This window comes from Ailuropoda melanoleuca, chromosome 3 (assembly GCF_002007445.2).
Source record: "Ailuropoda melanoleuca isolate Jingjing chromosome 3, ASM200744v2, whole genome shotgun sequence".
Lineage (NCBI taxonomy): Eukaryota > Metazoa > Chordata > Mammalia > Carnivora > Ursidae > Ailuropoda > Ailuropoda melanoleuca.
Window position 1 is genome coordinate 97,280,291 of NC_048220.1, and position 12,603 is coordinate 97,292,893.

Sequence of the window (12,603 nt, forward strand, 5' to 3'; positions counted from 1 at the left end):
GCCTTCAAGTTCTCGCCCCAACTTCCTTATATTACACTTGCCACCCTCTGCCCTAGGAATGCTGATAATCAATTAATTTACTAAGCACTAATCAAATATCTATGCATGTGGTATTGTGCAAGGCTCTGGGAATTAAATGGTGGATAAAATAAAAACAAATATGGTACCTGTTCACCCTAACTGGCCTATGTGTCTGATGCCCATGAGACCAGATAGGCAATCACAATACAGTGTCATGAGGGTTCTGATGGGGGAAGCAGACCAGGGTCTGTGAACTCCAGCGGAGTACTGCAGCCTGGACTACCACGAAGGCTTTCTCAGCATGGTAAGGAGCCAATTTATCTGACCAAGAATTCACCACATGATGGAAGAGGTGACTAGGATAAGGTACGGCAAATGTTGGCTATTCCTCCTGAATTCCCAGTTTCCAAACAGGACACGTGGCCACAGGGACTCCTCCACACAGATACTGAGGCTAGAGAGGATTCTGCCACATCTCTGTCCTTTTATGTCTGCGCTCATATCAACATTATTGAGGAAGCAAGAATTATGAGACTTATTTAAAAGCATCAGTCTACCCAGGTTCTTCAACTTAGTGGTAACAAGACCACATTCTCGGCATGGGGACAAAGCAGAATACTCTGGTACCCCCCCCAACTCTTCTCTGCCTCCAGCACCCTCAAAAGCCCTATGGCTTCCATAACCATTCCTAAGCCTGAAAGGGGTGAGAGGAGGGAATATTTTTACACAATGAAACCCAACACAGAGAAGACTGCCTCACAGGAGCTGAGATATTTCAATGAATAAATAACCCCATGGAGTGGGAGACAGGAAATAACTACCTCACCTTGCTCTCTTTCCTCCCTCCTGTCTCTTGCACCTGTCCTACACTGACAGTAATCCACCAGAAGCTGAAGGGCAAGGGAACTCATTGCTATAAACTAGTGGTTCTCACACTTTTATGTCAGGATTACCTGAGGACTGTTGAAACAAATATTCCTGGACCCCATCCCCAAGTTTTCTGACTCACTTGGTGGGGCATGGGGCTCAAGAATTTGCCAGAAGATCACCAGTGATGCGGGTAAGAGGTGGATCTCAGGACACAGTGAGAACAGCTGCCATAGACTGTGCTATACCAGCCAGCCTCCTGAGGTACAGAGTGGAGGGGTGGGAAGTTGACCCAGAGGGGCACGCATGCATCTACTGAATCTATACCATTAGGCCATACGGGCCAGACAGTTGCTACTACTTAACTCTGCCATCATAGCACCCCAAAAAAAAAAAAGTCACAGACAACACATAAATGAATGAGCATTTTCTTTTATTTTCCAATAAAAATTTACTTTCTATTCTTTACTTATAAAATTTTATTTCCTGCAAATTCATTTAAGTCTTACCCACCTCTGTCTCCTCAGTGTTCAGAAAACACCAATCATTCCCTGAGTGTCCACATATAAGTGCCAGGAACTTTATGTCCATTACATCTTTGCTTTGAAGGAACTTAGATTTAATCTATCCCAGTTAGGACCACAACTTGGGTAGCTCTCACTTTATTTAAGCCAATTTCTCGTCTCCACTGTGTGTCAGAAACTATGTTAGTCGTTCAAGATCCCGAAGTAAACAAGACATCCACAGTCCCTATTTTGGGGGTTAACTTCCTAGTGAGATGTTGGTTAAGGTTTTCTGGCTGCAAGCAACAGACATGAGCCTAAGTAAATTAGATAAAAAGAAGTGTTGGAAGAATAATGGAATACCAAGAGGCTTCAGAGACAAACAGGTCAGCTATTCTTCTGGAAGGCTGGAACCCAGAATAGTTCCCACAAGAGATGTTACAACCCAAGCCCCACTTCTGGATTCTCTTTAACTCTCTCTGGGCTGGGGACCTGGCTAGGTAGTTTTAAAATTTCCCCTCATGATTCTGATTTGTAAACATGGTTGATAACTACTGCTCTGGTCTCTTCAGGAGAATAGTTTTCCTCCTTTGTCATTCTGGTTTTTAGTAGATCATGGACTCCTGATAAAGTTAGAATAAACATTCGAAAATCCACCCAAATTCCCCAACTCCCCACCAAGTTTAACAGGTGGACAACAACATGCTCCATCTTTATAGCACCTTTCCAAAACATTGTCAGGTTTTATCTTCAATGAGCCCTAGAGGCAGATAGCACAGGTGTTATACCTCAATAAGAAAACTGAGGCTCAGGTAAGGGATGTGCCCAAATTCACACAGCAAGTGAATTGGCAGAGCTGAGACTAGAACCCAGTTCTCCAAAGGGCATTGGTTCACCAACTTGAGCATGAATAAGACACACAAAGGAAATTTGTCCCAGGGCAGTGTCCTTGGCTTCAAACCCAGGGGTCTGATCCAGGAAGTCTTGAGTGAGGCACAAGCACTTACATTATCACCAAAGTGATTTGGATGCATATGGCCCAAAAATCTCAGTTGGTGAAACACTGCCATTGAGGAAATCCTCTTCAGCCCATAGCTTTGAATATTATCCTGCCCAAAAGTGAGAGAGTGAACCCACTACCTAATTCAAGATGCTTTCCCAATCCCAAAAAGAATATTTCATTTTCTTTCTCCTTTATCTTATTACCAACTAGCATTAGCTTTCTAGAGAAATAGTCAAACTCTAGATCGATAGTGAGTTTCAGTTCGACATGCCAACTCTGACCAATTTGCAGTGGCTTCTTAGAGCCTTGGATTGAGAAATAAGGAGACTTGGCCAGGTACAGCAGGAGAATATACTCTGATCAGTTAGCGGTGTCAGTCATGGACACAGTGAGGAATTCTGGCAGTCCCACCTATCATCTAGCTAGAACTCGATCCTCAGTTTTTTCTCATTTTTCTACTTAGAAATACTCTCTATGAAGAAACCTAGGTTCTGAGTAACAGGTAATGATTTTTTAAAAGTGCTTCCATGCAGTCCATCAACTATGGGTTCTGCTTGAGACATTCTGGATGCCATGATTCAAATGTAAATATCCTCTAAATCCATCAATGTCTGGGTAGCTGATGAAGTACCATGGACTATAACAGTGTTCCCTTTTCTGATCTTCAGGCACTTTTTTGTGTGAGCTGATGTATTACCACAATGAGGGGACTTTCTCACATTCTGCTCATGATAACAGATGAGGTGTGAAATTGATTTGAACACCTAGGAGGGTTATGATTTATCAACATACATTAGGCCCTATGGAGCTTTACTGGATGAATCCCAACTACATGCAGAATCCAATCACACTTCCACAAAGAGGACAGTGACTCAAGATACATTAAGTACAGCTATTTCATAGTTGGCATCCAATAAAGGGTTCCCTTTCATTAAGCCAACAAATATTTACTGAGCACCTAATATGTTCCAGGTACTATTTTAGGAGCCACAGATACTGCACTAGACAAGAGAAACTTATCCTTAGACCTAGCTCCCATCCCAATTGTAATTAGGTAAATTTAACCTACCCTCACCTTTGGGTAAACACCAACAGCCTGATACCTGAGGATCAATAGTTGAGGTGTCCTGAACTGGATATCACTGTACAATTTCCTGGACTGCAGATACTTGGAGGAGCCAACCTGATGACTAATGCTGCATCTTCAGTATTGTCACTCCCTGTACCAAGAATGGATCCGTGGACATTTCTAATGAGGTTGTCCCACATGTGAACCCCTCAGAAAGTCACTCAGTCAAGAAGGGCTTCAGACAAAAGCCTTACCTAACTGGAAGTGTGTAGACATCTGTAAAGAACTTTCTCTTCTGCCAACCAATGCCTAAAACTGCATTCTTACACAGACTTGAACAAGGGAGACAGGGGGTTGTTCATCAGAAACACTTAAGTTTTTTAGTATATACACTCCTAAGGCTTTGTTCTCCCACCCCAAAATTCTGCCCCTTAAGTTATAGGCTGGTGTCCAGGCAGATACATTTTCAACAAGTACCCATGGGTGAGTCTGATGAATCTAGAAAACACAGTCTTTAAGTTTCATTTAGATACAAGCCTGGTCTCTGTCAAAATAAAAGGTGCAAATTCTGGTAAATGGATAGAGACCTACCCAACTGCAAATCATGCAAGCTGACTTTTACTTCTGATTTTTTCTTTAATCAGCTGACTTCAGACCAGCCACTCCACCTTTCTAGACTGATGTCATCATATGCACAAGGAGAGAAGGAGTAGATCATATCTGAAGTGTCTTGAGGAGCTAAGTTTATATAGCTATATTTTTTCCACATTTGCAGGCCAATTTCACATACTAATTGATTAAGCCCCAGTATAAATATCACTGTTAAGTAGTTCTTTTTTTTACAAGAAAGTAATGCATATTTAAGATATATTTGTGCCAGATCAGTCCATTACATATTTAAATGCTTTCAGAAGCCTAATTATGGATCCTGAGGTGTTCAGTGTAGAATTTTTATAAACTCCCCAGTAGCAGAGTCATCCTTGTACTATTTGTCACCCTGCCTTCTGCCTTCCCACCCCTTGTCCCATCATTTAGGTGTCCCCACAGCTGCAGTAGTTAGTCATTATCTGACTCTACACGGAAACTACTGGATTTCTGTATCAATAGGTCTGTAAATTCCTTCTCATTAATGAATCCAGAGTTGTCTTTTTATCGACCTTTAACAGACTTTTTGCCTAATCATCTGCATTTGATTAATATCCTCATTTTTTTTTGTTCTGATTGCCTGCCTCTCTATACCCCACTCACGTACACCTGCAGGCAAATGCTCTCTGCGCTGACGGCTAAGATCATCAGGCAAGCAACGGATCAGATGACAAACATCAAGATTTTTAGGTCTATGGCTTCTCCATGCAGATCATCTCCTTTGACATAATAACGAATGGGACTGAAATCTGACTGTCTTGCCCATTCAAACTAGTCATGTTGTCCACACCCCTATCTCCAGCCAAGTTACACATCAAAAATCAGCAAGAGTAATTCCCTGGGAATTCTTTACCACTCCATAGTTGACACAGCCAGTGTTCTTTGGAATGAGGCTTGCATTTCACTACTTCTCTAGAATCATAGCATATTACAGCAATAGGTCTCAAAAGTTTAATGTGGTACGAATTCCACAGGAGAGTGGCAGTTGTTTGCTTATCTGCTTGAAGCCCCACACTCTCCCTTCTCTTCCCTGTTCTATACTGCCGGGCCTAGAAGCCTGCATGCTCAATGTCCCAAGTTTTCTTAGCAGGGGCTTTTGGTTAGGTTCAGCCAGTATAAACCACGACAGCCAGAAAGGAGAAATCATCCTGGTTCCAGTACAAGCATAGGTGGTATCTCTTTAACAATTCCAGCAGTAACAGTAGCAGCAAGGTCCCCTCCCTCCAAGATCCCAGCACTGGGGCTCCAGACTAGCTGCTTCCTCATCAAGTGACCCCCCCCCCGATCCTTTTGAATCCTTAGCACACCGGTTCTTCCTTTTGCCCCTCCAGCCTTCCTAACACCATTGTCGCTATGGTGAAGTGCTGGCAGAATGGTCACAATCCCTGACTCTCCCCCCTTGCAATGTGATTATAAAGCTTCTCCCATCAAAAGGGGGAGTCAATTTGAGAGATGAGTATGGGCTGGCCTTATTACTTTGGTCAACAAGTTGCAGTTTAAGCAATTCTGTGCCAGTTCTGATTCTAGACCTGAAGACTTTGCATGCTTCCCTTTGGAATACCACCAAGTTGCCATATGAATGAGCCTGGGGTAACCAGCTGGAGGAGGACCCAAGTACCATAGCCAATAAGCAGCCAGATCCCAGAATCCAAGCTACCTAGCTGACCTGACACCTACCACAGACACAGGAGGGAGCCCAGTCAAGATCAGAAGAATGATCCAGTTGGCCAGTAGACTGGTGAGCAATAATAAACAATTGTTCTTTTAAGTTACTCATTTTAGGGTGTTTTGTTACCCCACAACAGAAAACCAATATAATAATTGACTGTTTGCCTTAAATCTCTCTTCCATTGCAGTTTCTCTGACTGGACCATATCTGATAAAGGCAACTTGTTAAGAATAAAATCCCCCACTGAAGCACCCCTGACAGTTTTGATGTGTGGTCTCAGACCATTCCTTGCCAAATACAGCTTTCCAGGGGCTACAGAAATCCTGTCTATACTCTCATCTCTCAGGAAATTTATAGTTAAGTTCACCTTTAGGTAAAAACTCAGTCTGATTAAATATTTGGCAACCAATTCCAGTGTCCAAGGAACATCTTAACACTGCCAAGGATTTTTTTTCCCCTAATTGCTTACTTCATTCCCTCAAGGTGCATTTATCTTTTTCCTTTTATTTCTTCCAAAAAAAAAAAAATAGTGGCTGAGAGATATTTTAAGTAAAACATTGTTTTACTCCATAGGTTAAATAGCTCCAGCCAGATAGCCCCTTAGAATTAAAAAGATAAAAGCAAAAGCAAAAAACAAAAACTTTTTTTTAAAGATTTTATTTATTTATTTGACAGAGATAGAGACAGCCAGCGAGAGAGGGAACACAAGCAGGGAGTGGGAGAGGAAGAGGCAGGCTCATAGCGGAGGAGCCTGATGTGGGGCTCGATCCCAGAACGCCGGGATCACGCCCTGAGCCGAAGGCAAACGCTTAACTGCTGTGCCACCCAGGTTCCCCCACAAAAACTCTTTAGTATCAGATTGGTTTTAGATAAATTAGATCTACTGTGTGACTTTCTACAAGTCATTAACCTCTCTGAACTTAAATTTCTTTCAACTGTTAAAGTCTGTTGTAAGAAATAAATGAAACAAAGTTTGTAAAAAGTTAATGTGTTTGGTCTTGGCTTTCTCTTCTCCAAATTTGCTCTCTAAAAAAAATAAATAAATAAACTGAATCTCTGGTATAAACCCAAATCTCCAGATTCCAGTTTTATCAGAGCATCATGAACAAACTCTCCCATAATGATGGCTGAAAAGCACCCATGGGGCGCCTGGGTGGCTCAGTTGTTAAGCGTCTGCCTTTGGCTCAGGGCATGATCCTGGCACTCTGGGATCGAGCCCCACATCAGGATCCTCTGCTAGGAGCCTGCTTCTTCCTCTCCCACTCCCCCTGCTTGTGTTCCCTCTCTTGCTGGCTGTCTCTCTCTCCGTCAAAAAAATAAATAAAATCTTAAAAAAAAAAAAAAGCACCCATACCTATGGCAACTGATGTGGAGGACCAATGCTGAAGCCACTGCCCTCTGGGGAAGAAATGCCCTAGAGAACTCCTGTCTTAAGAGAAGAACCCAAAGAGGCACATTAATTCTTTTGAGTTTACCCAAGCAACAAGATGATAATACAAATTAATATTTTTTTACTAGACAACAAAGAAGCAAAAGGAAAAAAATTCCTATTGCCTTCAACAACCACATACCTGGAAAATATTCTTCCACACTCTGGAAGCTGTTCCCTTAACCTCCACTTCAACCTCTCCCAAAAGAAGCCACTGGTATAAAACAAGAAGAGAACAAAGTAGATGAGACTCCAGAACTCAGGAAAGATGGCGGGAGATTACATCACGTACTCCACAGAAGCCGCTTCTAATTTCCCCTCATTAGAGCTCTCGGTCCTCTCAAAGTCCCTCCTAGGCTGTGCTTGGGTCAGGCAAGGGGGAAGTCAAGGAGAAAGATAAAAGGGAGCCCAAGCAAAAATATAGAGTTTCTTTTCCCTTCCTATACCTAATGTCCAGCCTTGTTGGATCCTGCCTCCCTCCAAAATACTCCTTTATTATTCAGAACAAGTTAGAAACAAAATTGTTAGGATTTCGTTTGTTTTTCAGGATTCATACCCCATCTCCAACCAAAGCATTTATTTTTAGCTAAGTGCACTCCCCAGGAGATCCTAATGAATGGAGTTGTCTCCAACAATGTGTGTGTATGCATGCAGTGTTTTATAGTAAAAAAAATCCCATAAACACAATTAAGACTGTACCTATATACACATGTGATATAAATATATGGTCATTAATCTCATTTAATCTATCACAAACTTCTTTGTCAGTAAATATCCTTTTACATTTTCAAAGCTGCATGGTATCTCACAAAGTATGTATTAAGTAATTCTTCATTGTTGGATATCAGTTTCTTAATATTAAAAATTAAGGAAAAAACATTCTTGTTCCATCTTTCTCACTTGCCCAGTCATTCCCTCAGGATACAGGCTTGAGGACAAATAGCTGAGTTAAAGGTAAATAACATGCACATTTAATACTTCGATATATTTTGCCAAAGTTTCTTCAGGGCTAGACAAGTGGATATCCCATTGAGGACATGAGAGAGTGTTCACAAGAGGGAATTTGTGAGTCCCAAATGGAATCAAAAAAGAAAGTACATGTCAAAAAGCCTGGAGGCCTTACCCTGAATGCTGGTGCTTTAATTTTTCTTTTAAACGGCTGGCCTCCTCATTGTCCCTTTGTAGCTTTTGAACATCACTGCCTATAAGTCTTCGCTCTTGCCTGTTCCCTCTCTACCTCCTCCTTGATGCTTTCTTGGCAGTTAATGTAACAACTGTAAGAACAACAAATTTTTCATTTACTCTTGATGCTAACTTATACTAGTATGCATCATGTTGGCCCTACTACAGACGGCTATTACTGTAATACTCCCCCATAATATAACATTCCAAAACTCAACTTGTAATAGCAATCATTTATTTTCTTGCTCACAGGACAGATTGTTTCAGGCATTAAGGCAGCCACATTTGGCTCCAGCTTCAGTTTCCATTTAATCCATTGGTCTCACTCTGAGCTCAGAATAAAGGAACAATGGCAATCTGTACCATGCACTTGTCAGAAAGACCTGGCAAATTATTAATTATGCCCACATCCCACTGGCCAAAATAAGCCACATGACCAAGGCCAACATCAATAGAACTAGGAAATATACTCATTCCGCCATAGTGCACTGCAGGGTCACATGCCGAAAGAGTAAAGATGTGAGGATAATTCAATCTATCACATCATGTCAGTTGTTAAAATACCAAAACACATCCAGAGCGGTCAGAGAGAAATTCCCTACTTACTAAGATTACAAACTAACTAATAACCTTGCCCAGCTGTGGTTACAGAAGCAAGCAGTGGGGTCTAATAGCAGTTCCTGCATGGATGTGGGCAGCCCCTTGCAACTATGTAACAAGCAGTGGTGGTGGAAGCAAGTTGTACAGCTCCACCTACTACTCTGTAGAGAGCCAGCACTGGTGAGGACATAAAGCAGACAGTATAGTCAACCTGTGCCTCTGTCTCTACCTTCAGGGTCAAGGCCATATGGAAACTGTTGGCATCTAGGAATGTACCTACGCCTTGACTCATGGACAGTGTTCCTGACCACCCACCTACTATAGCAAAGTACAGAACTCTGGGGACTTAATTACTGTCCATATTGGGAAAGTCATTGAAATGCTTTGATGCAGTACCTCATGTCAAATCATGGTTCAGACAGGTATTGAGCCCATAGAAGCTTCATTGAAAGGGCACAACAAAATTCAAAATTTAGAAGAGGAGAAAACACTACCAAATTCATTTTCACAAGGCCAGCATTACCCTGACATGAAAGTCAGATAATGGCACTACAAGAAAAACTCCAGGCTCATAACTTGATGAGCAGACACGAAAGAACCCTCACAAAATATTAGTGAACAGAACTCGACAGTACATTAAAAGGATCATACACCAAAATCAAGTGGGATTTATTCCAGGGATCCAAGGATGTTTCAACATCCACAAATCAATATGATACACCCTATTAACAAAAATCAAAGATAAAAATCTTATCTCAATACATAATGGCATTTGACAAAATTTAAGATCCTTTCATGATAAAAACTCTCATGATAAAAACTTGATAAAAACTCTTGATAAAAAACTTGATAAAAAAACTTGATAAAAACTCTTGATAAAAACTTGATAAAAAACATGATAAAAACTCTCATGATAAAAACTTGGAATAGAGGGAACGTATCTTCAACATAAAAAAGTTCCTGCAGGACAAGTCTACAACTAAGATCATACTCAATGGTGAAATCTCAAAGTTTTTCCTCTAAGATCAGGAATAAGACAAGGATGCCCACTCTCACCGCCACTATTCAACATAGTACTGAAAGTCCTAGGACAGAGCAATTGGACAAGAAAAGCATCCAAATTAGAAAGGAAGAAGTAAAATTTTTCTCTATTTGCAGAAGACATGATATTATAAATAGAGAACACTAAAGACTTCACTAAAAATCTGTTAGAATTTGATCAAGTTGCAAGGTACAAAATTAATACATAAAGATTAATTGCATTTCTATACAATAATGAACTACCAGAAAAAATTAAGAAAACAATCTCATTTACAATAGCACCAAGGAATAAAATACTTAAGAACACATTTAAGCAAGGAAGTGAAAGATCTGTACACTGAAAAGTATGAGATTGATGAAAGAAACTGAATATGCAAATAAATGGAAAGATACTCTGTGCTCATGGTTTGGAAGAATGTTGTTAAAATGTCCATATTACCCAAAGCAATCTACAGACTCAATTCAATCCCTATCAAAATTCCAATGGCATTTTTCACAGAAATAGGAAAAAAATCCTAAGGTAAATATAGAACCACTAAAGACCCCAAATTGCCAGAGCAATTTCGAGAAAGAAGAACTAAGCTAGAGACATCTACTCCCTTATTTTAAACTGTATTACAAAGTCATAGTAATCAAAACAGTATGATATTGGCACTACAAAAAAAAAAAGTTAATAAAACAGAACAAAGATCCAAGAAAAAAATCCATTATATATATAGTCAATTTATCACAAAGAAGCCAAGTATGTACAACAGGGAAACGATAGTTTCTTCAATAAATGGTGTTGAGAAACTGGATAGCCACATGCAGAAGAATGAAATTGGACCCTTATCTTACACCATACACAAAAATCAACTCAAAATGATTAAAGACTTAAACCTAAGACCTGAAACCATAAAACTCTTAGAAGGAAACATAGGGGATAAGCTCCTTGACATCAGTCTTGGTGATGATTTTTCACATTTGGCACCAAAAGCAAAGACAATGGCAGAAAACAAACAAGTAGGACTACATCAAATTAAAAGTCTTATGCACAACAAAGAAAAGCCATCAACAAAATGAAAAGGCACTGAATAGGAGAAAATATCTGCAGACCATATATCTGATAAAAGGTTAATATCTAAGATATATGAACTCCTACAACTCAATAGCAAAAAATGAACAATCCAATGAAAAAAATGTGCAGAGGAACTGAATAGACATTTTTCCCCAAAGATGCACAAATGGCCAACAGGTATATATGAAAAGGTGCTCAACATCATTCATTAGGGAAATGCAAATCAAAAGCATAAGGAGATCACCTCACACGTTAGAATGGCTATCATCAGAAAGAGATAAATATTGGTGACGATGTAGAGAAAAGGGCACTCCCGTACACTGATATACACGTGATAGTGGGAATGCAAATGGGTGCAGTCACTATGGAAAACAGTATGGAGTTTCCTCAAAAAAAAAAAAAAATTAAAAACAGAAATGACACATGTTCCATCAACGCATTTCTGGGCATATATCCAACAGAAATGAAAGCAGGATCTTGAAGAGTCATCTGCACTTCCATATTCATGGCAGTATTATTCACAATAGCCAAGATATGGAAACAAAGTGTGAGTCAACAGATGAATAGATGGACCTTAAGGGCATAATGTTAAGTAAACTCAGTCAGACAGAAAGAAAAAGGAAAGTTCTGTGATATCACTTATATGTAGAATCTAAAAAAAGCTGAACTCATAGAAAGGAGGCTAGAATGGTGGTTAGGAGGGGCTGGGGGTTGGAAGAAAAGGGAGACATTGGTCAGAGAGTAGAAACTTCCAGTTACAAGAGGAAAAATGTACAGCATAGTGATAATAGTAATATGTGTTTATATACTTGAAAGTAAGAGTAGATCTTAAATGTTGTCACAAAACAAGAAATGGTAATTTTTTTACTTCCAAGTTTTTATTAAATTCGAGTTAACATACAGTGTAATTTTAGTTCCAGGTGTAGAACTTGAGATTCATCACTTACATACAATACCCAGTGCTCATCACAAGTGCCCTCCTTAATTAATTCCCATTGCCTATCTCACCCATCCCCACACTCACCTCCCCTCTAGTAATCATCAGTTTGTTCTCTATAGTTAAGACTGTTTCTTGGTTATTACGCAATGCAATGGAAGTGTTAGTTAATGCTAGGACATAATCATTTCATAATATGTAGGTATATCAAATCAACACCTTGTACATCTTAAACTTACAGACTTGCATCTATTATATCTCAATAAAGCTGGGGAAAAAACTCAACAATTTGGAAATTAGAGAAATTTAACCAATGACATGCACTACAGCTTATATAATTTGCCAAGCAGTTTTAAGAAATCTATAGTACATCAACTAAAAGGAATTTTAAAACTTAGCTTTGTATTTTTTTATATTTTAAATTACCCAATAAGTTATTAACTATTTTGAGCATCACCTCTGCCTGCTACATGCCAGCAGCCTCATAATCTTATTCTTATCTCTCCTATTAGACTAGAACCCATCCATTGCCCACCCAGAAGGCAGGAATGACTTCCCTCTGGTCATAAGATCAGTATGC

The 12,603-nt window shown here is 39.8% G+C and overlaps 1 protein-coding gene across 17 annotated transcripts in view; it reads right to left on the minus strand.

Moving 5' to 3' along the window:
• The window catches only part of LOC117801567, a 127,648-nt gene that overhangs the window by 43,965 nt on the left and 71,080 nt on the right, over positions 1 to 12,603 (minus strand). For 11 of the 17 annotated variants that reach the window (XR_004624230.1, XR_004624243.1, XR_004624234.1 and 8 more), the window contains one exon: positions 7,349 to 7,420. The exons of 3 other annotated variants lie outside the window; for them this stretch is intronic. Coding sequence is in view for 1 of the 14 variants with exons in the window: in XM_034656773.1 (XP_034512664.1) it covers positions 7,349 to 7,420 (72 nt within the window). In the remaining 13 variants the exon portion in view is untranslated. Of the gene's footprint in view, positions 1 to 7,348; positions 7,421 to 8,329; positions 8,481 to 12,603 lie in introns of all 17 variants that reach the window. 3 more of the 17 variants (XR_004624244.1, XR_004624231.1, XR_004624238.1) reach the window with 1 other exon arrangement.